General features: G+C 42.9%; 1 protein-coding gene across 4 annotated transcripts in view; it reads left to right on the top strand.

The window, feature by feature from the left end:
• Positions 1-24,843, top strand: part of LOC111969725 (neuron navigator 1-like) — a 112,063-nt gene that overhangs the window by 80,950 nt on the left and 6,270 nt on the right. For 2 of the 4 annotated variants that reach the window (XM_023995940.1, XM_070445518.1), the window contains 14 exons: positions 3,642-3,719; positions 6,994-7,077; positions 7,998-8,109; positions 8,232-8,350; positions 10,423-10,634; positions 10,861-11,023; positions 11,704-11,878; positions 12,520-12,617; positions 12,728-12,823; positions 13,231-13,399; positions 16,257-16,492; positions 22,558-22,712; positions 22,807-22,878; positions 24,645-24,841. In XM_023995940.1, the coding sequence (XP_023851708.1) occupies positions 3,642-3,719; positions 6,994-7,077; positions 7,998-8,109; positions 8,232-8,350; positions 10,423-10,634; positions 10,861-11,023; positions 11,704-11,878; positions 12,520-12,617; positions 12,728-12,823; positions 13,231-13,399; positions 16,257-16,492; positions 22,558-22,712; positions 22,807-22,878; positions 24,645-24,841 (1,966 nt within the window). Of the gene's footprint in view, positions 1-3,177; positions 3,202-3,641; positions 3,720-6,993; positions 7,084-7,997; positions 8,110-8,231; positions 8,351-10,422; positions 10,635-10,860; positions 11,024-11,703; positions 11,879-12,519; positions 12,618-12,727; positions 12,824-13,230; positions 13,400-16,256; positions 16,493-22,557; positions 22,713-22,806; positions 22,879-24,644; positions 24,842-24,843 lie in introns of all 4 variants that reach the window. The other 2 variants (XM_070445517.1, XM_070445516.1) reach the window with 2 other exon arrangements.

The raw sequence follows: 24,843 nt of genomic DNA, 5'->3' as shown, positions 1-24,843 counted from the left end.
TGCTCCCCATGGGCATATACTATTTAGGCCTAAGACAACATAGACAATGGAGGGTTTTACGCACATCCAAACTTTTCACAGGCGCTGGAAAAATATCCAATATATAGAGAAAGGGGGAATGTCCACTCACCGTTACGGCTCTCAAATATATAGCTGTAGCAGACCATCTTCGTTGATATGGCCAGTAGTGACTTTGCCACGTGAAAGGTAAACAAACAAACAGGCAAATATAGTCTACAAGTGGATTCAGCACCACGGACAGCGATCGGAATTCCCACGATTTGAAAGTTAGGTCCAACAGAGGAAAGTGTCAAATGCAAAATGATCAATAAAAAACAATAAACAGTCTTTTTTAAATAACTTGATGTTCCTAAACAGGCTTCCTACAGTCACTGACACCTTCCATGCCAGATTGAGTCCAAACCTTTCACAGAAGCTGGACAAAAATAATGTCCAATATAAATAAAACTTAGTGAGTGAATGTTATTTATAATAAGGGTCACATGGAGAAAATCTGACCTTTCTGAAATGAAAATGGATGGCCCTTCATACAGCAAGTACATTTTGCCTAAACCCTCCATGAACACTTGAAGAAGAAAAAAAGTGACCCTCCCCTATACCCCAAATAATAATTAAAACAAAGTGGATAGCAGAGAACATGTCTACCATTTACTCTCACTTCTTGGACAGACCGGAGCCTTAGATATGCCGTTTTAGAAACTGTCCTTCGTCCTGTAAGCATTACATGACAACGCAGGGATTTTGAAAGCGCAAAGGGCTGCGGGCCAGAAGGTTGTGGGTTCGCAGACCACCGTGGACAAGAGTAGGGGTGGAAAGATCTCCTTTATAGTAAAAGCATTTCATGAATCTCTCATCGTATTTGCAGGTCCGAGGGAGAAATGGCCTCTTATAAACATTGAATGCAATTTTTCGTCATTTTACATGTTAGCAGAAATGTTTTAATATCACACAGATTACCAAAACGACAGGGTAAGAATGCACAGAGAGATAGGCCTATGTGTTCATCTTATCATATTTCRCCAACGCCAAATCAGTGTGTCTTGTTTGCAACGAAACGGTCCCTATTTCCAAATAATTCAATCTGAGACGTCCTTAGCAATCTGAGCACCTTTCCACCCCAGACAGAGTAGGCCTACCGATGCATAAAGATTTAAACTTTACATGCTGGCTACTCTTCTTCCGTGGCTTAAACCAACGAGAGAAGMTCACTAGTGTTACCCTAAAAGCTGTCTGGGTTTAAACATCTATTGTACAGAAAGTGAATAGCTTAATAAATTGATAGAGACAGAATTTGATTACTTCCCAAGCAAAGTCTATTWTATGTCTCCTCTGCAATAGAGGGTGGAGATCAGCCTCTGAATGTCAAAYAAACTAAACAATGATATCCCCATATGCATCAGAATCACGTCTTMKCCYGGTATTTTACAGCTTGTTTCTAGCATAAAGCACTATTATAGATCACTTTATATATATCATTGGATCCGTTTTATTTTCTTCAAAATCTTAAACTAACATTGGGTAGGCCTGTGCTTTGTGCCATTTTCTTTAATAAATGGTAGATCTATGGCATACCCTCTCATACCCCCTCAATTAGAGTCTTAGTTTTAACTTAACAGCCCACTGACGCGGAGGTAGTCTATTTAAAGAGTGCGTGGTGGGTGGAGGAATTGACTGACAAATCTATGGATATAGCAGCCTATAGCCTCATTTCGTCTGTCAAAGAAATAGGCTCAAACTCATAGCCCTCTTGTTGTTAGTCTCATTAAAATGAAGATGGTTGAAATGAATTATGTCTACATAGATTTGCCTACTTTCAGCACCARGAGCTGTCCATTTCCAATTGATTGTGCCACGGTTGCTGCTTTTAGTTTCAGCAACACAATGTAAGTTACTTGGCTTATTGTGAGATCAATAATTCTGATAAATACATAATGGGCAAGAAACGCATTGTTTTTAATCAAATCAATMATAATCGTAGCAAGCTATCAAAGTTGACCTCCGGTCCTCCGGTCCTCCTTCTCCTCTTCGCGCTCTCCTTTTCAAACTGAACAAAACATAAGCTATAGGCGAGACCACACGCAAGATACTGCATTATTGGGACTAGGCCTAATACATAAAAACATTCGGAAAAAGCCTTTGACTCTCCTCCTGGACTGCCATCATAGGTACAGCCATTGGTTAGGCAGCACACAAAAAAGTGTMTGATCAGCAAGAGCAGAGCAGGCCGGGGCTCACAATCGGAATATCCATTGCAGTGTGTAGTGTATCCTATTTGTATTTACACCGTCCCAGCAGCTATCTTAGAAATATAACTTTGCTCTGTGCTTCTCCGAGCATGCACTTCGTAGCCTATGGCTAATTTGATTGAGACCACACTAAAGAGCCTGAAGGCACACTTGATATTGCTTGCCCAGCGGAGAATCAGATTGTGGGCGGCATCGGGCACACATCGATATATATCCCAATAAGCAACTCATTCTAAAACACTGAGAAATATTGAAATTACAAATTACATGACCCTCCCCTGGACTAGATTAACAAAATACTCAACCCCCTCCCTTTTTAATATATTTAGATCTCTCTCTTATAAACCAGCGTGCGTTTAAAAGTTACACCTCTTTACCTCCAGCCGAAAATAGATCCCCAGAACTTGTCACAACATGTCTTTTTCAGAGTTTATCTGTTTGGTCAAAAGACCAGCCATATAGTTCCAGACACTTGTAGAATCTATGCCAATCTACGAATTGAAGCTGTTCTGGCGGCTCGCGGTGGCCCAACGCCATATTAAGACACTTGATGTTGGTGTTTCCTTTATTTTGGAAGTTACCTGTTTATCCAGGTCTTTACCATGTTTAAATTCTATAAAACGTCACCTCTCATGAACTACTAAGGCTCACACGTTGTGGTTTGACTGCTACTGATACCCATATCAAGTATATCCTTATCTATAGTCATTATTTTAGGGTGTATTCTATCCTGCCTTTACCCTGCTGAATGCTTACAAGATGCAGTCTGAATCCCCTGCCCTCTATAAACTCAGGATTGTACCTGAGCTACCGTTCGACTACCACAACCCACCGTAACCTCGACTACTCCCAAGTTCACTCTATCTGCTTTCTTCTCGTTTCTTCTTTCTGTCCTACTATGCTCTCTAAGACCGAGGAGAGGATACAAGGAGAGGTAAGGCTAACATGTTCTGCTCTTCAACTCTCCCTTGTCTTCATCTTCCAAATGTCATCTCGTTCGCTCTCGTCCATGCGTACCGCTCACCTCCATCCGTTCAGCAGTGCTTCGGCGATCAGAAACGTTGTTTTCCCCCAAACAATTGTGATTCATTTGGCATGTTCAGAGTAACTCGGCATGCTGTCCAGCAACCATTGTTTCTATTGTTTTTCATGTAGTTACTACTTTATCATTTCATGTTCTCCCATAAGCTTACTTAGTGTCATGCGCCTTACCCAGCCAATCACTCATTCCATGTACTACCATACAGTGTGAGGCACTTTGAGATGTGGAGAAGTAAGCCAATTGTGTCAGGCCATCCGTCCGTAAATTATAAGGCGTGATCTTTGCCCGCTCTGCCTTTCTAAAGGACCTTGTTGTTATTGTCTTCTCCACAGCAAATCCGCAAGCTGAGACGCGAGCTGGAGAACTCCCAGGAGAAAGTGGCCAACCTGACCACCCAGCTGTCTGCCAACGTATGTAGAACAGGCTTCTCACCTTTCAACCTCTGAGCTTCTATATGGTGGCCATATTTGTTTCTGCCGTTGTCTAGTCTCCAGCCACCAGGTGCAAAGTCTCGCACCGGTATGTAGCCTAAGTCTGGCCAAAGCGAAACTATGCTACTGTATGCTACTCCTTTATTGTTGGCTAAATGGCAAAGAAGTTGGCTAAGGCGGTCTGGRTAGCAGACAATCTATATGGCTGACTAATGAACAAACTGACACACCTTTGTTCGATCACGATTCTATTATGTTCTACCATGATTCTATTATGTTCTACCATGATTCTTTTATGTCCTACCATGATTCTATTTTGATTGATTGTGAGAGTCTCTGTTAACAGCAGTCTCACATACCATGGTAGCAGGATCCATTTGTTTGTTTTCAATATAAAAAAACAAATGTCTTTATGTCTGTGTTGGACCATACGATTGGTGGAAGCTGAATGAGACTGAATCCAAGTCTGTTAAGAGTAATCTAATAATATGAATTAACCTGTCTCTGGGTGCCAGACATCGTGATGAGGTCTTTAACACACGAACCAACACAAAACCCAAGATATTTAAAGCGCCTGGATCATTAGGCATTGATTAAACTGATGTTGAGCTATGATAGGAAAGCATGCATAGTGGAGAGGGTGAGATCAGATATGGTGCTGGCTTTGATAGATTTATGCCCAGTGTTGAATGCATAGAACGAAATCTAACTCGCAGACCGAAATCCAATCAATGAAAATTAAGCTAAAATMAAGCTAGTATTGGTTAAATCTTGGGTCAAGAGTTTTCCCCGGTCATGTGACCTCACCAGGGAAAATCTTCTGTCCATTGTTGTAGTTACTAAGCAGACATAAACCTATAGTGTTCTAGATGGGATAAATACCCACCTTGGCCTGGTCATAGCTGTACGTCGTGCTGGTTAAAGCTGGATTTGGACCTTGCCAACTATGGTTAGCCTACTAGAGGCTGGCTCTGGCCCCCGCTCCGTACCCGTACCCAGTACAGCCAGCGATGCTGGTGGAGATTTATGAACCATAGGCACAACATGGTCTCAGGGCAATTCGTATTATTCTGTACGTACATGTATGAGACTCTGTTTAGTATGATATGTTATGTTACTTTAGGTTACATTATGAATGGAATAGTCGTCTTACAATATCATACGAATTAGAGGACGTATAGTATCATGCGTCTTACCCTGTCGTACAATAGCATATGCATTCTATGATGTAATTTATCATGCATAATGGTGGACGTATAGGATAGGTCTTTCTCTGGGACCAAGTTTCTTGTTGCGTCATAACAGCAAAGGAGAATTATGGGGAGAATTTACGCTGGTGGTTAGGTGAACTAACAACAAAGGTTAGAATKATTTACGTGAAAAGTTAGGGGAACTAAAARGACAAAAGAAAGGGTTAATTTACATAGCAGGRTAGGTGAATTGGTTTAAGTTTAGAATAAGGGTTAGGGGAAGGCTTAGCTAAAATGKTACAGTTGTCCKGACGTGACTCGAACACGCAACCTTTGGTTTGCTAGACGGTCACGAATCACGCTCGCCTATCCTCCCCGAGCAACCTCTCTACTTTTGTTTCTGTCTAAAGTAACTAGACCACTAGTAGGTATCATACATCTTGGAGGTACTCAGAAATACGTAAAGTATGTTTCGTATAGTTCTGAGGCCAGGCTGGGCCCACAGGAGGTAAACCAGCAACGCTGCACACCCAACAATCTCTTCTCTCTCCCCTGTACTGCCACAACCCCTTTTATTCTCTCTGCACTATACCTCCCCACCCCATCCGCCCATCACCCTTTCCCCCCCTCCCTGCCCCTGCTTCTCACACCTCAGCCTAACAATCCGGCAACTAGATGCTACATATATTTGATGTGTTACGAGAGTGAGTGACAGACTGCCATGTGTTCATGCTGAAAGAGACATGAAATCTTGGGAGGTGCCGACCAATCCAAAACTCTTTTCAGGAACTGCWCTTGATGACTCTATTGCATGCTGTTTAAGCAAAGAAAGTCAAGTCCACTACAGTACTAACACTGTCCATTGGCAATACCCTTTAACCCGGTCTAACCCTCTAACCTGAGTGTGTTACTGCTACTGCATGATTGCGTGTGATATGACCACAGACCTTGGTTCAGTATTAATACATGAATAAACAGTGTTTATAAAACAATTGATAAAAACCTACACAGTAGGAAAAATTATAATTTTGCTTCATCCCTTACCCACTGGATTATTGTCTCTTTATTATGTGATAAATTGTATGATGTCGCTATTAACTGTAATTTATTATTACTGTAATTAGCTCTCTGGCCCAATGTCTGTGTGTGTGTCTCGGTTGTGTGTGTGTGTGTGTGTGTGTGTATGTACGTGTGCGTTCATGCGTATGTGTGTGTGCGCGTGCACATGCTGTATGTGTGGGTGCATGCGAGGAGTGTGATCCCGGCCTAACGCCACTGTCCCTCTCTCCTCCACTGTTGGCTGTATTGACCGCTGGTTCTGGACTCTTTGCTGCCCCCTGCCTGCTGGCCGCTGACCCACACCTCTGGATGCTGGGTGTAGCAGCTAGGCCAGGTTTGTTGGACTGTCTGTTGCTTCCAGATCCCTCCTCCGTCCTTCGCTGTCGCATGACTCTCTCTCTCTCTCTGACCGTCCATCCCGTTCCGCAGGCTAACAGGCTGACCTGGTGCTGAGGTTCCTGTTTTAGTCGCCYTGTGGCGGCGCCAGCCAGGCCTCGACACCTACCTTGAATCATGTGGATGATGGCATATCTGTAGTTTTAGTTTTAAATAAGCTTCTGTACTTGCCATGTAAAAAGTAGCTAATGTTGAAATGTAAAAGATGGTAATTCTGCATACACATACCATATAAGTAAAAACGGCTGAGGTTTATTGTTACTCTATTACATTAGAGTCACATTCACTACTATGAGGGTTCAGAACGGTCTCCCATGCTACATCAGGTTGGAGAGGCCTGTGCCCCAGTGCCATACTCCAGTCACCTCTCACTCACTCACTCACTCACACCCCACCCTCCTCTCCTCCCTTCCTTTCATCCTCCACAACTGTCCATCCCTTCACCCCTTCCCTCCTCTCCTCCTGGCAGATGGAGAAAGCCATTTGCTTGATGTGCAGTGAGCCTGTGGTGCCTGCGGCCTCTAAACTGCAGTGACTCATCTGTGTTCTCTCTTTCTCTCCCTCTTTCCCCCTCTCTCTTCTCGACCCCTCTTTCTCTCTCTCTCAAGGCTAATTTGGTAGCAGCATTTGAGCAGAGCCTGCAACTGATGACGTCACGTCTGCAGAGCCTGTCGGTCAGCCAGGAGCAGAAGGTACCGGTAAATGCAGCTGCATTATTCTGCCCTCTCTTACATCCTTCCACGATGAGGGGGGGGGCGATTTATTTTCCAYAACTTCAGTGGAGCAGAGTTCTGCGCTATTCATTTACTGTCGAGCTATTTCCAATCAATGTAAAATAAATGTCCATAAGATATGTTTATTATTCAGCGCTCTTTCCAGTTCACCATAATTAGTTGTTAGCAAACAGAGCTTCAAGTTGTGAGAATTTCATTTAAAAAATGCATCTGGAGAATTGTTTAATGTTTAACCAATAGTTCTTCAAACAAATGAACCAATTTGACTTTTGTTATATGAGAAGGCTGAGCGCAAAGCGAGCGTAGAGTGTAGACAGAGTCTGATCTCCTCAGTGTGTTTTGACAGTCAAGGCTAACATCCTGGCCCACAACATGCCCTTGAGCGTTATCCGCATGACCACCCCAAAGCCCTGGCATCGTCTAACTGTATCATGCTGTTGGAGAGCAGAGGACAAAAACTGTCAGGAGGACAGGAAATTAAATCTAGGTCAAAAGTTGACATGGTGCTAAGGTCTTGTTTTCACCAGCCACTTGGCACAATCCTTCAAGCCTTCAGGTCTGAGACACCATAGACACACCATAGTCAGTCCCCCCGTGTAGGACTGCTGTCAGCTGCTCAACGGGGTACATTAGCCCAGAAGATATACAGTAGGGAGTCCTCTCTCAACATCAGAGTAAGATTGCAAAATTCCTGTAACTTCCACAAAATTCCCAGGTTTTCCCAGAAATCTTGGTTAGAGGATTCTCCGATTTCCTGCTTCCGGGGAATCTTCCAACCAGAATTTCTGGAGAACCTGGGAATTTGGGGAAAGTTACCAGAATTCTGCAACCCTAGAGGCAACAGACAGTTGTAATGTATTGGGCCTGTTTCCTTGTAGGACTCTGAGCTGACTGATCTGAAGGAGACCATAGAGATTCTGAAGACGAAGAACACAGAGGCACAGGATATCATCCATGTGGCCCTCAGCAACCCTGACATCACTCCTAAAGGTAGGGAGCCAACCAAGGGCCTAACGTTCTTTCAATAGAATCCCTTTGACCATTCCTTCTCTTCTCCAGAACAGTTTTTCTCTCTCTTCACTCCCCCTCACTAGCTCCTCTTGTCTCTCCAGAGRTGCAGATGAAGAGGCAGAACTCGTCCGAGAGCATCTCCAGCCTGAACAGCATCACCAGCCACTCCAGCATGGGCAGTCTGAAGGAGCAGGAGGCCAAGAAGAAGAAGAAGAGCTGGGTGAGGGCACAGAACCGTCTAAATATAATAAGGAATTTGAATCAGGATTCTAATTAGGTTTCGGGTTCTATGAGAGAACCCTCTAACTAGGGTCAGGGCAGTGGTACTGTCTTGTCAAAACGGTCTGGGTTTTGGATCATTGGGATTTGATCGGCCTATTGGTGTCTAACGTTGCGAAAACTTACAATTTGAGTTCCTGGAGTCCACTATACCAAGAGTTTACCACTGGACTGGCTAGTAACAAGCAAAGTGGGTAACTTTACTTCACTTTATGTGATCTAGCTAATGTATGTATACATAAAGCATTCATAAACTCTACATAACATGTTTTACACAAGCTATAAACCAACATAAACATTCTAAAGAGCTTATAAAATAGCAACATCATGAAGTTATGAGATTGGCTTAGAATAGGATTGCTTCATTTTAGAATCCTAATTTATGTTTTGCATTGAAAGGAGAGACACCATCCAGCCACTCTCTGTGTCTGTGCTCCTGCATGTGTGGGTTCTCTCTCTCTCTCTCCAAATCTGATATTAAGTATGACTCCTCTCTGATCTCTTTCTCATGCTTCCCTGCTACTGTATTTTATTCAGGTCTTTGAGGTGAGTAGTGGATATTGTAAGAGCCCCAAGTTCTCTCCCTCCCTCCCTGTACTGATGAGTCATACTTGTTAGATATTTGGAAAAGCTGTGTGGTTTTTCATCCCATATTWAACCTAGCCAGATCCACTTCATTCACTAACTGTACTTTACGGTAGCATACATTTTTATGTATACCATTTACAGTAAATATAAGACAGATAAATGATTCAGAAATTACAAAGTAAATCGGATAATCAGACAACAAATGTTTTCAAATTCTGTTTGGTTTAGTGTCCAGGGAAGTTTTGATTTTCATGCAAAGCTAGTCTGAAAGTTAGTGAATGACGGTGACATTTTTTTGCCAGAGGACAAAATAAACTTTTTGTGATATAGTCACCCCAGCCATTTTCTGTTGTTTTGTTGTGGTACAGTAGTCCTCATATTTGACATATCATGACAAAACGTCAAACTCAACACAATTTTTTTTTTTGAAGTGTATGTATTGTCGAATCACAGCACTCACTTTGTTTAAACTGTACAGACAGTAGAGACACTTAAGAAATGTGGATAATTCCTCATATAGGGTTTTACTGTGAACAAAGTGAGCGTAAACACAAAAGCCTTGCTCCTCATTTGGTCATGATTCTTGCAACAACTCAAATCTGTACGGTCTGTACAACTCTCACGGCTTTTCCCACCATGGGGCAGTTCTTTTCTCTCTTCCTTCCCCCTCATTGGACATCGTGAACACCTCTGTCTCATCGCCAGATGCTTATTTCTATGTGCTCTGTTCCCTACAGACTAATCTGCTAGGTTATTGTCATGTTGCGTGGACTGCGTCCATAGGACTGCYTCCCATGACTAGTGCTCTGCAGGGTTAGGGTACCTTCCATTTAAATTCCAGTCAATTCAGGAAGTAGACTGACATTCCAATTCTCTTCAATGCTTTTCTGTTAGGACAATTTGGAATTGGAATTTGGTTTGCTTTTTGAGTTGACTGGAATTTTAATGAAATTTACCCCCACCCTAGATTAGCCTTGGGTTCTCACATTTACCCCGCTTCACCTCAGAATAGAGGACAACACCGGTCTCACATTACCCTGTTTCACCAAAGAAAAGAGGATACCAGTATAGGGGTCGGGAGATTTGGGGATTTTGAGGACAGCGTGTTTTTGTTTCTTTCTACTGGCTATATATTCAAGTGTCAAAATCAAAGCCAAGTAATGACTTCCAAATAAACACAAAAAGACCCCTGCTGTGATTTTGATGAAGAATAGCAGTGCGTGTCAAATAACACCCTTTCCCCCTATAGTAGTGCACTATACAGGGGAAAGGGTGCCATTTGAGACGCATCAAAGGTCGAATGCATCAACAAATGCAGGGATGGATACAGGAGTCACAATARTGTAAGTGTTCATTGTGGTTCTCTCTGGGCGCCCCATCAGTCTTTAATTCTCATCTCTGTTATCTATGTATTTCTCTGTATAGCTGAGGAGTTCCTTTAACAAGGCGTTCAGTAAGAAGGGGTCCAAGCTCTCTGCGTCATACGCTGACATCGAGGAGATCGCCACGCCAGACTCCTCTGCACCCTCCTCTCCTAAAATCCCCATCCACCACYTGGACAGGGATGTCGAGGAAGATGGAAATGGGGACAACCCTCCCTCCATGATGAGGTCCTCTGTCTCTYCGTCTTCCTCTGGGTAAGGTCAATTCACACAACCTGATCCCCTCTGGTGCCCCTCCAGTCTGAATCATGTTTTGCTTKCATAAGAAACACATTTCAAATGGGCACCAAATGGCACGTGTATGAATGTCATGTACCATTATCTCTCTTATTCATCTCTATCATACAGTTCAATAGAATTGAGGAGGTGCCTGCCACCTCTTTTCAGTCTAAGCAAGTTGTGTTCTTCTCTTCTTCTCCAGACTGTGTGAAGGAGGCGAGGAGCCCCCGGAGGATGAGAAGGTGGTGACCACGCTGCGCTCGGCCCTCTGGGAGAAGGAGAGGAAGCTGACAGACATCCGCTTGGAGGCCCTTAGCTCCGCCCACCAGCTGGAGCAGCTGCAGGAGGCCATGAACAACATGCAGGTGTGTGTGTGTTTGAGTCCTGCAACGGGTCGGACACCCACGGCTCGGCTCACGGTTCAGAATGATATTGCATCAAACGCTTTAAATCTAGTCTTAATCTTTTTTTTTTTTTTTTTACATGTTGTGTTGCAATGTGTTGCAAATTCCATCCTGTGAGCGGTGAGGCAGACATATAGGCTACCACTCACGCACACAGTGGATCAAGGAARTTTCCATTATTTGTGTGGTGCTGAAACGTATGTTTCATCCCCCTCATTGGAGAATACGTTGCCAAGTGTACTTTCCCTGGCTAGCCTAGCTCATTAAAACAATTATATAAATGTATGTTATTCAGCGGGTCACTGATCGCCTTTCGGTAGAAAGTCAATTTGGGTAGAAAAATCTGTACTGATGTCATATATCGGGTGGGGCTTGGAATTGATGTGGCGCGGGTGTGGTTCCAAAGAAACTGACCAGTGCAGGAGTCTTGTGTGTTTGCGAGGTGTGTGAGCATGCATGCATGCCTGCATGTGTCTGTGTGTCTTTGTGTTACCCAATGGTGTCTACTGTAACGTAGAWATAGTTATGGTTTGTGCGGTTTGGCCTCTGACCCTGACCCCATTACGGCCCTACAGGATTCCCCTCATTAAGTAGCTGTGTAAGTATCACCCTAATCCTACACTGTGTGTTCCTGCCTGCAGATGACAGTGGAGAACCTGAAGGCAGAGAATGACCAGTTAAAGACAGGCGGTCCCTCCACCTCCACCTCCCAGTCCTCCGGCCTGGCATCACTCGGCACCGCCTCGCCACGCCAATCTGTTGCCATGTCTCTGACCAAGACCTTCAGCATGAGTCTGGGAGAGGGCAGCCCCTCTGGTGAGGCCTGGTATCAGTAACTAGAGGAACGCAGTCATCACTCAACAAGTCTTACGACTGAATGAACTTCCTTGAATTCTTTAAAAAAATTAAATAATCTGAGACTAGGGATAATTATCATGAAGCATTTCAGCTAAATAACCCTCTTTAGCGTGCACTGTAAAAGGGTCATAACTCAGTGATGAGTAAACATACAACTGTCTAACAGAACACAAGGACATTGTMTACCCACGTTTATGTGTTTGACATGTTAAAATTCTGACATGCATGTAGGACACGCATTAGATTATTCCTTGACCCAGTGTCTCTCCGGCTGACTACCACTCATACCATTCTCTCTCTCTCTCTCTCTCTCTCTCTCTCTCTCTCTCTCTCTCTCTCTCTCTCTCTCTCTCTCTCTCTCTCTCTCTCCTCTCCTCTCTCTCTCCTCTCTCTCTCCTCTCTCTCTCTCTCTCTCTCTCTCTCTCTCTCTCTCTTCTCTGCTCTCTCTCTCTCCTCTCTCTTCTTCCTCTCTCTCTCTCTCTCTCTCTCTCTCTCTGCTCTCTCTCTCTCTCTCTCTTCTGCTCGTCTCTCATCCTTCTCTCTCTCTCTCTTCTCTCTCTCTCTCTTCTCCTTCTCTCTCTCTCTCTCTCTCGAAACAGACGTGTTCCAGACAGACACCGCTAGCCTCCCCTCTCACAGGGACGACACTCGTGTGAGAGTGGTGGTTCGCGTGGCCAATCTGCGCGTCTTCAAAGATGTGAGTCTATTCGTGATTGATGTATGAGCCAGACTTGTTCAGCTGGCCTCTACAATAAGTATGACGGCGAGCCGTTTAACCTCTCCACTGCCCCTGTCCTCGTTCAACAGGAGGTGAAACAGCAGGACTTCTTCATCGGAACTGTGAGGGTTAACGGCAGAATGGACTGGCCTATGCTGGACTCGGCTGTTGGCCAGGCTTTTAAGGTGAGTCTCAACAGGCACCTCCACTGTGAGAAAGCATGTTTACGTTCAAAAGTGGATATATTGTTGATGCAAATGTACCCTAAAAATGTTATGTGTTTAAACTTAAATGACATGGTAGGGTGTAGGGTTCTGTGTAGGGTTATAATGTCTACCAACAGAACACACATAAAAACAGGACCACTTTTCTTCTCAATTAGGACATGGTTTTGGCTAGAGTTTCATCTGTATCTGTAAGTTCTCAGTCTGCTTTTCCCTAACACCACTAATGCTCCCCTCATCTCCTCTCCCGTCCTCTGCTCTCCCCTGTCTCCTCTCCTCTCCCCTGTCATCTCCCATGTCTCCTCTCCCCTGCCCCCACTCATCTCCTCTCCCCTGTCTCCTCGCCTCCCCCTTCTCGCCTCCCCCAGGTATACATAGCCAAGGTGGACCCCACCTCCAGCCTGGGCCTTACTACAGACTCTGTCTACAGCTACAGTATGAACCACATCAGGAGGGTGCTGGGAGGGGAGCTGCCAGAGAGCCAGCCCTCACGCTGTGTCTCCAAGGGGCCCAGCAGCATCACTGTCACACTCAAAGGTCAGTACCTGACTAGGATCATAATGGTATAATTATGAATAATGGTCATTTTCTGGAAATATACCATTATTTAGGGKCGGAATGTAATAAAAGGATGCCCTTTATCACTGTATCTATTTAATGTGACGATCAAAATACTTSTTATAAAAGTTCGCTACAATCTGGAGTTTCATTTCTGATGTAGAAAAATATTTCTCTGAGGGAGAGGGTATTTGTTAATGTACTATTAACTATTAACAAGTTAGTTTTTTCTMTGTCATTTCTTTGAGCATCGATTGTAAAAGACAGCTTGTGTCTAGCTTGTGTTAGATATATTTGGGGTCAGCKAACAGTCAATGGAGTTAATGTTCACCCCAAAGGTCATTGTAGCACATGTTTTTGGCCGTGAGACCYTGTATGTTTGGTCTAACTGACATTCACCTCCTTTAGTCTGCTCTGGAATTTCTGTCCACTCTCTTCAGATCTCCTGTTCCACTCTGTACAATGATTTAGATATATCATGATTTATGACCCATGCTGTGGACATTAACCAGATATRTGGACTGCTTGTCATGTTCCATACTAAGATATGATGTAGGATGGATGATTGGCTGTGACGCAGGCTTMGGGCTTGGGGTCAAATCCATTTCAATTCAGGAAGTAGACTGACCATTCAAATTATGTTCAATGGTTTACTTTCTGAATTGACTGGCATTTAAATGGAATTGACACCAACCCTGCTGTGAAGTCTCATAAGTCCTTCTGTTTGTCTCGTTATTGATTCAACTCTATCGCCCCCCTGTCTTTGACCTCTCTCTGACCCCTGGCACCCTGTAGCGYAGAGCTGACTCTGGGCTAAGATTTGTGGTGTCTACAGTGCCTTCAGAAAGTATTCATACCCCTTGACTTATTCCACATTTTGTTTTGTTACTGCCTGAATTCAAAATTGATTAGAAAAAAATAATAATTATCACCAATCGACACACAATACCCCATAATGACAAATTCGAAACATGTTTTGAGATTTATTGAAAATGAAATACAGAATAAAAATATATWTTTTTATACAAAACATACACATGACAACATACAGACGCACCGAAACAGGATTATTTGTACCCTTATTTTACCAGGTAAGTTCACTGAGAACACATTCTCATTTACAGCAACGACCTGGGGAATAGTTAAGAGGAGAGGAAGGGGGACGACTGAGGCAATTGGAAGCTGGGGATGATTAGGTGGTCAGATTAGAAATTTAGCCAGGACAGCGGGGTTAAAACCTCTACTCTTACGATAAATTCCATGGGATCTTTAGTGACCACAGAGAGTCAGGTCCCCTACACAGGGCAATGTCCCCAATCACTGTCCTGTGGCATTGGGATATTTGATATTTTATATTTTTAGAGTAGAGGAAAGAGTGCTTCCTACTGGCCCTCCAACATCACTTCCAGCAGCATCTGGTCTCCCATCCAGGACCAACCCTGCATAGCTTCAGAGGCAAGCCTCTCTGTTGCCCAAAATTTAGATAATAAAGCATTTGACCTTCCCATTGTGATACGGATGGAGGATTGGTTGATTTCTGTTTTTTAAGTATATGTTTTTTCAAGATAATTGACGAGAAATGTCCCGTCCAACCCATTGGGTATCTCACTACACCCCTTTATGGACGGATTTAAAGTACATTTACATTGTCAGACGTATTACCATACAATCAACTTTCTAACTCTGAATGGCACTATACCGCTCCCTACTTGCTATATAAGAGAATGTGTSGCTTCCCTCCGTCCCCTAGGAGATCCAGAGGAAAACATAGAACATAGAAAACAAAGATAATTCAGTCAATATCTGAAGGATCATAAATCAATATTTAAATACATTCTTTGTCCAACTGTTGCATTTATTATAATAGTTTTTTAAAAACATTTTAACAATTTCGATGACTGTTGCTACTGGCACCCTGTAGCGGAGAGGTTAGGGCCAGGCTGAGACTGATTTGTGGTGTCTACCTCTCTCTACTTGCTAAGTTCCAGAGGAAAACACATGCTCAGACAGGCCATTAGCAGATTAGCTTTCTTGGTTCGATGTCGGGTTTTTTTAGAGCACATTTCCTTAGAACAGTAGTGTACATAGATCCTTTTCAGGGTAATCCATATCAGTTAGACCCCATTTGTGTTTTTAAACCAATGAAGAGGTGCAGGCTGGGTAGGCTGTCTGTTCCACCTGGCTAAGCAGGAATGCCGTAGGCCAGGGTGGGAAAGAAGCAGGGGAGTGCAATCGAGGGTTCAGAGAAACACGATCCCGCTGCAGCTTGTGTGTCAGACAGCTCAGGCAGTCCGACCCAACTGGCCCAGGCCTCACACACACACACAACATACACACACACACACCCTATAAATGTGGGTGGTGATATGTCACACTGTAGGGTGAGGGCATGGAGGAGGTAGGGGGGGGAGAAGGTTTGGAGAGGGAAGAGGAGGAGCACAAACTCCTTGATCTGGGAGTTATTTACAGAACATTCTTTCTGCTCTCCAAGTTGTTTATGAAGGGAGACATGTGATGCGGTAAATCGTTAAGCAGAACATTTTCATGCACGTGGATGYACTCCCTGGTTTAACTTCARGTACAGTATGTCTCTGTGAGCAGCTGAATGGAGGGCTGTTTGGAATGCCCTACACCCGACCAATCGTTGTACCTGACCTGTATATGTGTTAAAGACATTTTGTTTTAAATGTTTACCCATATAATTCCTATAATTCCGGGCCAAGATGGCCGATTTCTGTCCATTCTAGTGTTCTATATAATTCTGTGTGTTTACCCTGAACAGACAATAAAGCTTCAGAACATTAAACGTTTGAACTTTGAACTCTGCGTCCCCCAGGTCTGAAGGAGAAGTGTGTGGACAGCCTGGTGTTTGAGACCCTCATCCCCAAGCCCATGACCCAACACTACATCAGCCTGCTGCTCAAGCACCGCCGCCTCATTATGTCTGGGCCCAGCGGCACCGGCAAGACCTACCTCACTTCTCGCCTGGCAGAGTACCTGGTGGACCGCAGCGGTCGAGACCTCAACGACGGCATTGTGGTCACCTTCAACATGCACCGCCAGTCTTGCAAGGTGGGGACAGGATAGTGTGTGCCATACGGTAACGGGGTTCCTCACTCCTAGTTCTGGAGAGGAGCTATGGGCTGAGCAGCTAATTATTAAAGGACCAGTGCAGTCAAAAAATGTGATTTACCTGTGTTTTAAATATATTTCCACCCTATGAGGTTGCAATAATATTGTGAAAATGATATTGGCCTTTTAGTGTAAGAGCTGTTTGAATGTAAGTTAATAGACCAATTAGAAAGATATTTCCAAACCTCTCTGCCAATCAATGAATCAAATATATTCATAAAGCCCTTTTTACATCAGCAGATGACACAAAGTGCTTATACAGAAACCCAGCCTAAAACCTCAAAGAGCAAGCAATTTGGTATTTTATTAGGATCCCCATTAGCTGTTGTGAAGGCAGCAGCCACTCTTCCTGGGGTCCAAACAAAGCATGAAACATGACATAATACAGAACATGAATAGACAAGAACAGCTCAAGGACAGAACTACATAAATAAAAAAAAATGGCACACATAGCCTACATATAAATACATACACACAATATCTAGGTCAAACGGGAGAGGCYTTGTGAGGTGTTGCTTTATGTTTTTTTTAAACCAGGTTTGCTGTTCATTTGAGCAATATGAGATGGAAGGGAGTTCCATGCAATAATGGCTCTATATAATACTGTACGCTTTCTTTAATTTGTTCTGGATTTGTGGACTGTGAAAAGACCTCTGGTGGCACGTCTGGTGGGGTAAGTGTGTGTGTGTGTCAGAGCTGTGCAGATGTAGAAGCTCGGTGGCTAGGAAAAACTCTCTAGAAAGGCAGGAACCTAAGAAGAAACCTAGATAGGAACCAGGCTGTGAGGAGTGGGCAGTCCTCTTCTGGCTGTGCCAGGTGGAGATTATAAGAGTACATGGCCATTAAGGCCAGATCGTTCTTCAAGATGTTCAAATGTTCATAGATGACCAGCAGGGTCAAATAATAATCACAGTTGTTGTAGAGGGTGCAACAGGTCAGCACCTCAGTAGTAAATGTCAGTTGACTTTTCATAGCCGAGCATTCAAAGGTCAAGACAGTAAGTGCGGTAGAGAGAGGGTCGAAACAGTAGGTCTGGGATAAGGTAGCTTATCCGGTGAACAGGTCAGGGTTCCATAGCCACAGGCCGAACAGCAGAAACTGGAGRAGCAACATGGCCAGGTAGACTTGGCATGGGGACAGACAAGAGTCATCAGGCCAGGCAGTAGGGAGGGGGATAGAGGGAGAGGGGGAGAGAAAGAGAGAGGTTTTAGACTGGAATATAGACTATTGCAGCATAGATACTGGAGACTGAGACCGAGGGGATCGGGGGACAGTGTGGCCGCATCCGGCGATACCCCCGGACAGGGCCAACCAGGCAGGATATAACCCCACTCAAGGCGAGTATAGCGAAAAAAGCCTGGCACGACGGGATGCACACTTCCTAGGGACAGCAGGGGATTGCACTAGCAAGCCAGTGACTCAGCCCCTGTAATAGGGCCAGAGGCATATAATTCCGGTGGAGAGAGGGGAGCTAATATGATACATTTGTGTGTTCTAGTCAAGATTCTAGCAGACGTATTTAGCACTAGCTGAAGTTTAMTCAGTGCTTTATCTGGGTAGCCGGAGAGTAGAACATTGCAGTAGTCTAATCTTGAAGTGACAAAAGGATGGATTAGCTTTTCTGCATCATTTTTAAGCAAAAGGTTTCAGATTTTGCAATGTTACGAAGCTGGAAAAAAATTGTCTCTTGAAATATATATAGTACCAGTCAAAAGTTTGGACACACTTCTCATTCAAGGGTTTTTCTTTATTTGTATTATTTTCTACATTGTAGACTAATAGTGAAGACATCGAAACTATGAAATAACACATATGGAATCGTGTAGTAACCCAAAAAGTGTTAAACAAGTAAAAAATATATTTCATGTTTGAGATTCTTCAAAGTAGCCACTCTTTGCCTTGATGACAGCTTTGCACACTCTTGGCATTCTCTCAACCAGCCTCACTTGCTTTTCCAACAGTCTTGAAGGAATTCCCACATATGCTGATCACTTGTTGCCTGCTTTTCCTTCACTCTGCGGTCCAACTCATCCCAAACCATCTCAATTTGGTTGAGGTCAGGGGATTGTGGAGGCCAGGTCATCTCCATCACTCTCCTTCTTGGTCAAATAGCCCATACATTGTCCTGTTGAAAAACAAATGATAGTCCCCCTAAATGCAAACCAGATGGCATATCTCTGCAGAATGCTGTGGTAGCCATGCTGGTTAAGTGTGCCTAGAATTCTAAATAAATCACAGACAGTGTCACCAGCAAAGCACCCCCACACCATCACACCACCTCCTCCATGCTTCACGGTGGGAACCACTCATGCGGAGATCACCTGTTTACCCAGTTGATTTTGAGATGCGTCTGTTACTTGAACTCTGTGAAGCATTTATTTGGGCTGCAATTTCGGAGGCTGGTAATTCTAATGAACTCTGCAGCAGAGGTAACTCTGAATCTTCCTTTCCTGGGGCTGTCCACATCAGAGCCAGTTCCATCATAGCGCTTGAGCTTCATGTTTTAAAGTAATGATGGACTGTCATTTCTCTTTGCTTATTTTAGCTGTTCTTGCCATAATATGGACTTGGTCTTTTACCAAATAGAGCTATCTTCTGTATACCAACCATACCTTTACACAACACAACTGATTGAGTCAAACACCTTAACTTTTAAGAAGGCACACCTGTTAATTTAAATGCATTCCAGGTGACTACCTCATGAAGCTGGTTGAGAGAATGCTAAGAGTGTGCAAAGCTGTCATCTAGGCAAAGGGTGGCTATTGGAAGAATCTAAATATATTTTTGATTTGTTTAACACTTTTTTGGTTGCTACATGATTCCATATCTGTTATTTCATAGTTTTGATGTCTTCACTATTATTCTACATTGTAGAAAATAGTAAAAATAAAGAAAAACCCTTGAATGAATAGGTGTTCTAAAACCTTTGACCAGTAGTGTAAATAATTTTAAATTCCTTATATTAAACCAGACGGCACAATTTTATTTTTATTGACGGATTGCCAGGGGCACACTCCAAATGAAGCATGTGTTTAGTGAGTCTGCCAGATCAGATGCAGTAGGGATGACCAGCGACGTTCTCTTGGTAAGTGTGTGAATTGGACAATTTTCCTGTCAAAATGTACTTTTGTGTGTCAGAGTACTTTTGTGTGTCAGAGAAAATGTATGGAGTAAAAAGTACATTATCTTCTTTTGGAATGTAGTAAAGTAAAAGTTGCCAAAAAATATAAATAGTAAAGTAATGTAGAAACCCCCCAAAAATACTTAAGTAGTAGTTTAAAGTGTTTTTACTGAAGTACTTTACACCACTGCCCAAATTCCTTCACACCAGTACATTAGCATACTTTATATACTGTTACACATGCACTTATCACATAGTATTCCATACATAAGTTAATGCCATGCAACCTGAGTTGAAACCTGAGTGAGATGCACATGAACATTACATAAACAGATGCATGCACCGTATATTTGTGTGGTGGACACTTGATACGGTCACATGATGTTGTGGTATGTCACAAAATCATGTTACGACCACACATATCAATATTCAGCTAAGTCTTGCTAAGTGGATGGGTCTCTACAGAAGAGTAGAAATATCAGAAATAGATAGTCAATATAAATCAAATAATATACAGCAGGTACAAGAACAATATTAATAACAATATCAGTGATAAACAAGGTAGTTATATGCATACAATCAAGTGGCTGGGCAGCAGGACAAAAAAATAAGAATAGTAGCAGCAACGTATGGCTTGTGTGTTTAGAAAGACTGTTTCTGTCCTGCCCTTGACTTTGGTGCAGGGCATGTGATGTCCATAGCCTCTTCGTCGCAAAACAGTTTGTCTAGCTGTGTCCAGTCCAGGTGGTGCTTGTACAGGCAGAGCACCGTACCATCCTCCAGTCCAACCAGCTGTGGGATGTTGACCCCTGTCACAGTGCTGTCCTTCACAACACCAGCAATCTCAGACAGTGTTCACTCTGGTCTTTCTGAAGCGCTGCTTGATGAGGCCGAAGCACCAGTCAGAGGCAAACTTGGTGTGGCCTGTGATCAGGAAGTGAAGGTCCAGACTGCGGTGGAGCTTGTGCATGGTCCGCCAGGCACAATACCAGAGCACAAACTTGGTCTTGTTTTGGCCACTGCAGTTATCACAATTCAGGCCAACACGTGTTTCCCCAACTCCGTAGTTGGTGAAGATATGGTGCATGTAGTTGATGACTGCGCTGCTGCCTTTGCTTGGGCCAACTCTCTTTTTGATGGGAGGCATTCGACTATTCTCCTTGTATGACTGGTGGAGGAGAGTCAGGCGTGTTRTACTGATGCTGAAAGACAAATTCCAGATACAAATATTTTAGCATTATTATACAATAGATGCGAAATGGCATTCTGAGATATTACTACACAGATCATACACGTAATGTTAGCTAGCAAGCCAGCCATCGAACTTCAGCTGGCTAGTTAACAGCAAGCTTTAACTAACAATACAAACCTATTGTCATAGCTAGCTAAAGTTAACCAAATAGGTTAATTGTGCGCTAGTTAGCATTAGGCTATACCTAACAATGCGAAATGCATTCTGAGAAAACATCACTAACGTTACACACACTTCATACACGTAAGTTAATGTTAGCTAGCAAGCCAGCCATCTAACTTCAGCTAATGTTAGCTAGCTAACAGCAAGCTTTAACTTGGGGTCTTTTGTTTGGGCATGTCACGTTAACGTTGGCTAGCTAAAAAATGAACTATGATCCCAATCCATAGAGTAACATTACTAGCAATACAAACCAATTGTCATACAGTACCTTGCTAAAGTTAACCAAATAGGTTCAATGTTAGCTAGCAAGCTAACCATCGAACTCCAGCTGGCTAGCTAACAGCAAACTTTAACTTGCAATGAAAACAACTTTCTGACAAAATTAGAAACTTATAATATATGAAACTGTAGCTAGATTCTTACCTGTATACATGGATGAAAGCTTCACSGCAGACTGCAAKCCCTTTRATAAGACATCCTGTGTRYTTTCRGTTTAGTTTGCACAGCTTGTTTGGCCCGTTGTGTTCCACTGATTTCAAAACTCGGTAAACMTCTTCCGTGACAAGTGTTGATCGCCYTTTCTTCCCCATCACTGTCATCAGAAGACTCTACAATGTCTTCTTTAACTAAAATGTTTTTACCTAAATCAGGGATTTCCTCATCGTCTGACTCATTTTCAGAGTCAGAGCGAGTCAGCTCTGATTGTCATCCAGGAGGTAGATTGTCATCCAGAAAGTAGTCCATCACAACTTTTTCTCACTGACCGTTGTCGATAGCGTCGATAGCACCTGATAAATTAAGGTCAGCAATGTTATTGAGAGCAGTAGCAACATATTTGCAGTTCTCCATGGCTAACATTATATCTTTAGAAAAAACTGCAGTAGAAAAAAGATTCTACACATAACGAGCAGCTCATATTATAGACAGAAGATGCTACACCGCAGACCAATCAAACTTATCTCTCAGCATGTCCAGCCCACTCATTATCTCAGACAATCATGGCTAGCGGGAAGGTTCCTTGCTTTTTCTTTGGCTAAACCAACTAGGCTCGTAATTTAACAACTTTTTTCGTATTTACAGATGGCATAAAAGTATGGTATTAAGGCACATGAATGTTCACATACTGTATTTGAGAAGGGCAAAAAACGCATTTTGATTTAAAAACATGTTTTACGTTCAAATGGCTCTCCAGTGAAGTCGTGACTTGCGACATACACCTAGTTTCCTGAATCGGGTCACAAATGGTCTATTGATTCTGTATCCTCACAACAAAATATGCAGAGTTAAAATAGCATCTGCATTGGCACTAACTTAACATTTACCTCTAATCGTCAGGTGTGTTAGTTTTGGGCTGGCAGAAAAGGCTGTACACCTTACAGTTCAGGACCAACAGAAAGCTGGTTTTGGGTTTGTGATTTAATATCACCATACATCAATAACATGACCTCTCTCTCACTCCCCTCTCAACAGGATCTCCAGCTCTGCCTGTCCAACCTGGCCAATCAGATTGACCGGGAAACCAGCACCGCTGAAATTCCATTGGTGGTTATCCTGGATGATATACATGATGCCACTTCCATCAGCGAGCTTGTCAACGGGGCCCTCACCTGCAAATACCACAAATGGTGAGCAGACTAACACTGAAATGGAACCTTTTATCAAACATCTAGTACATTATTGTTTCTAATCTGAACTGTGATGATTCTGTGTTTATTTTAGTCCTTACATCATTGGAACTACCAACCAGCCGGTGAAGATGACCCCGAACCATGGCCTGCACCTCAGCTTCAGGTGAATGAAGAGACAAATCAAGTTMTTTTTTTGTGTGGGCAGGTTTTTGTTCTGACCTAGCCTTAAAACATCTTATTTAAGGCTACAATATATCCCGGTCATGCATCTAAAGTCTAAAGTATGCTTTGATGCATATTTAAATTGGGATGTTGTCAGTCTAATGAATAGGGACAGTGGTTAGAAAATTGGCAATGTAAAAAAGTGCCTTCAAAGTATTCATACCCCTTGACTTATTGCACATTTTGTGTTACAGCCTGAATTCAAAATTGATTAAATATATTTTCCTCTCACCGATCTACACACTACCCCATCATGACAAAGTGAAAACATATTTTTTTTAAATGTTTGCATTGGCATTGAAAATGAAATACGAAAATATCTAGTTTACATAAGTATTCACACCCCTGAGTCTATACATGTTAGAATCACCGTTGGCAGTGATTACAGCTGTGAGTCTTTCTGGGTAGTCTCTAAGAGCTTTGCACATCTGAATTGTACAATATTTGCACATTCTTRAAAAAATTCTTCAAGCTCTGTCAAGTTGGTTGTTTATCATTGCTAGACATACATTTTCAAGCGGTTTAAGTTAAAACTGTAAATAGGCCACTCAGGAACATTCAATGTCATTTTGGTAAGCAKCTCCAGTGTATATTTGGCCTTGTGTTTTAGGTTATGGTCCTGTTGAACGGTGAATTTGTTTCCCAATGTCTGTTGGAAAGCAGACTGWACCTGGTTTTCCTCTAGGATTTTGCCTGTGCTTAGCTAAAAAAAATAAAAAATAATCCATAGTCCTTGCTGATGACAAGCATACCCATAACATGATGCAGCCACCACCATACTTGAACATTTGAAGAGTGGTACTCATTGATTTGTTGTGTTGGATTTCCCCCAAACATAACACTTTGTATTCAGGACATCATTTTCTAGCAGTTTTACTTTAGCATGTATGTTTTGGATTTTTTTTTTTCCTGTACAAGCTTCCTTCTTATCACGCTGTCATTTAGGTTAGTATTGTGGAGTAACTACAATGTTGTTGATCCATCTTCAGTTTTCTCCTTTCACAGCCATTAAACTCTAACTATTTTAAAAAGTCCCCATTGGCCTCATGGTGAAATCCCTGAGCAGTTTCCTTCCTCTCCGGCAAATGAGTTAGGAAGGACGCTTGTATCTTTGTACTGACTGGGTGTATTGATACACCATCCAAAATGTAATTACTAACTTCACTATGCTCAAAGGGATATTGAATGTCTCCTTTTTTAAATTTAACCCATTTACCAATATYTGCCCTTCCTTACGAGGCATTGGAAACCTCCCTGTTCTTTGTGGTTGAATCTGTGATTGAAATACACTGGTCGACTGAGGGACCTTACAGATAATTGTATGTGTGGGTTACAGAGATGAGGTAGTCTTTCAAAAATCATGTTTAACACTATTATTGCACACAGAGTGAGTCCATGCAACTTATTATGTGACTTGTTAAGAAAAATGTTACTCCTGAATTTATTTAGGCATGCGAAAACAAAGGCGTTAAATACTTATTGACTCAAGACATTTCTAAAAACGTAATTCCACTTTGACATTATGGGGTATTGTGTGTAGGCCAGTGACACAGAACRTCAATTTAATCKGTTTTAAATTCAGACAGTAACACAACACCATTTMGAAAAAAGAGGTYTCAATACTTTCTGAAGGCATTGTATATATTAGAAAAGTACTTTATGATACATACAGCATGACCTGACCTTTGACCCTCTCCTGACCCCAAGGATGGTGACCTTCTCTAATAATGTGGAGCCAGCCAATGGCTTCCTGGTGCGTTACCTGCACAGGAAGTTGATGGAGGCGGAGGACGAGAGGAGCCTGGCCAACGAGGACCTCCTCAGGGTGCTGGACTGGGTGCCCAAGCTGTGGTACCACCTGCACACCTTCCTGGAGAAACACAGCACCTCTGACTTCCTCATCGGT

This window comes from Salvelinus sp. IW2-2015, linkage group LG11 (assembly GCF_002910315.2).
Source record: "Salvelinus sp. IW2-2015 linkage group LG11, ASM291031v2, whole genome shotgun sequence".
Lineage (NCBI taxonomy): Eukaryota > Metazoa > Chordata > Actinopteri > Salmoniformes > Salmonidae > Salvelinus > Salvelinus sp. IW2-2015.
This window is presented reverse-complemented; position numbering and strand designations above follow the sequence as displayed.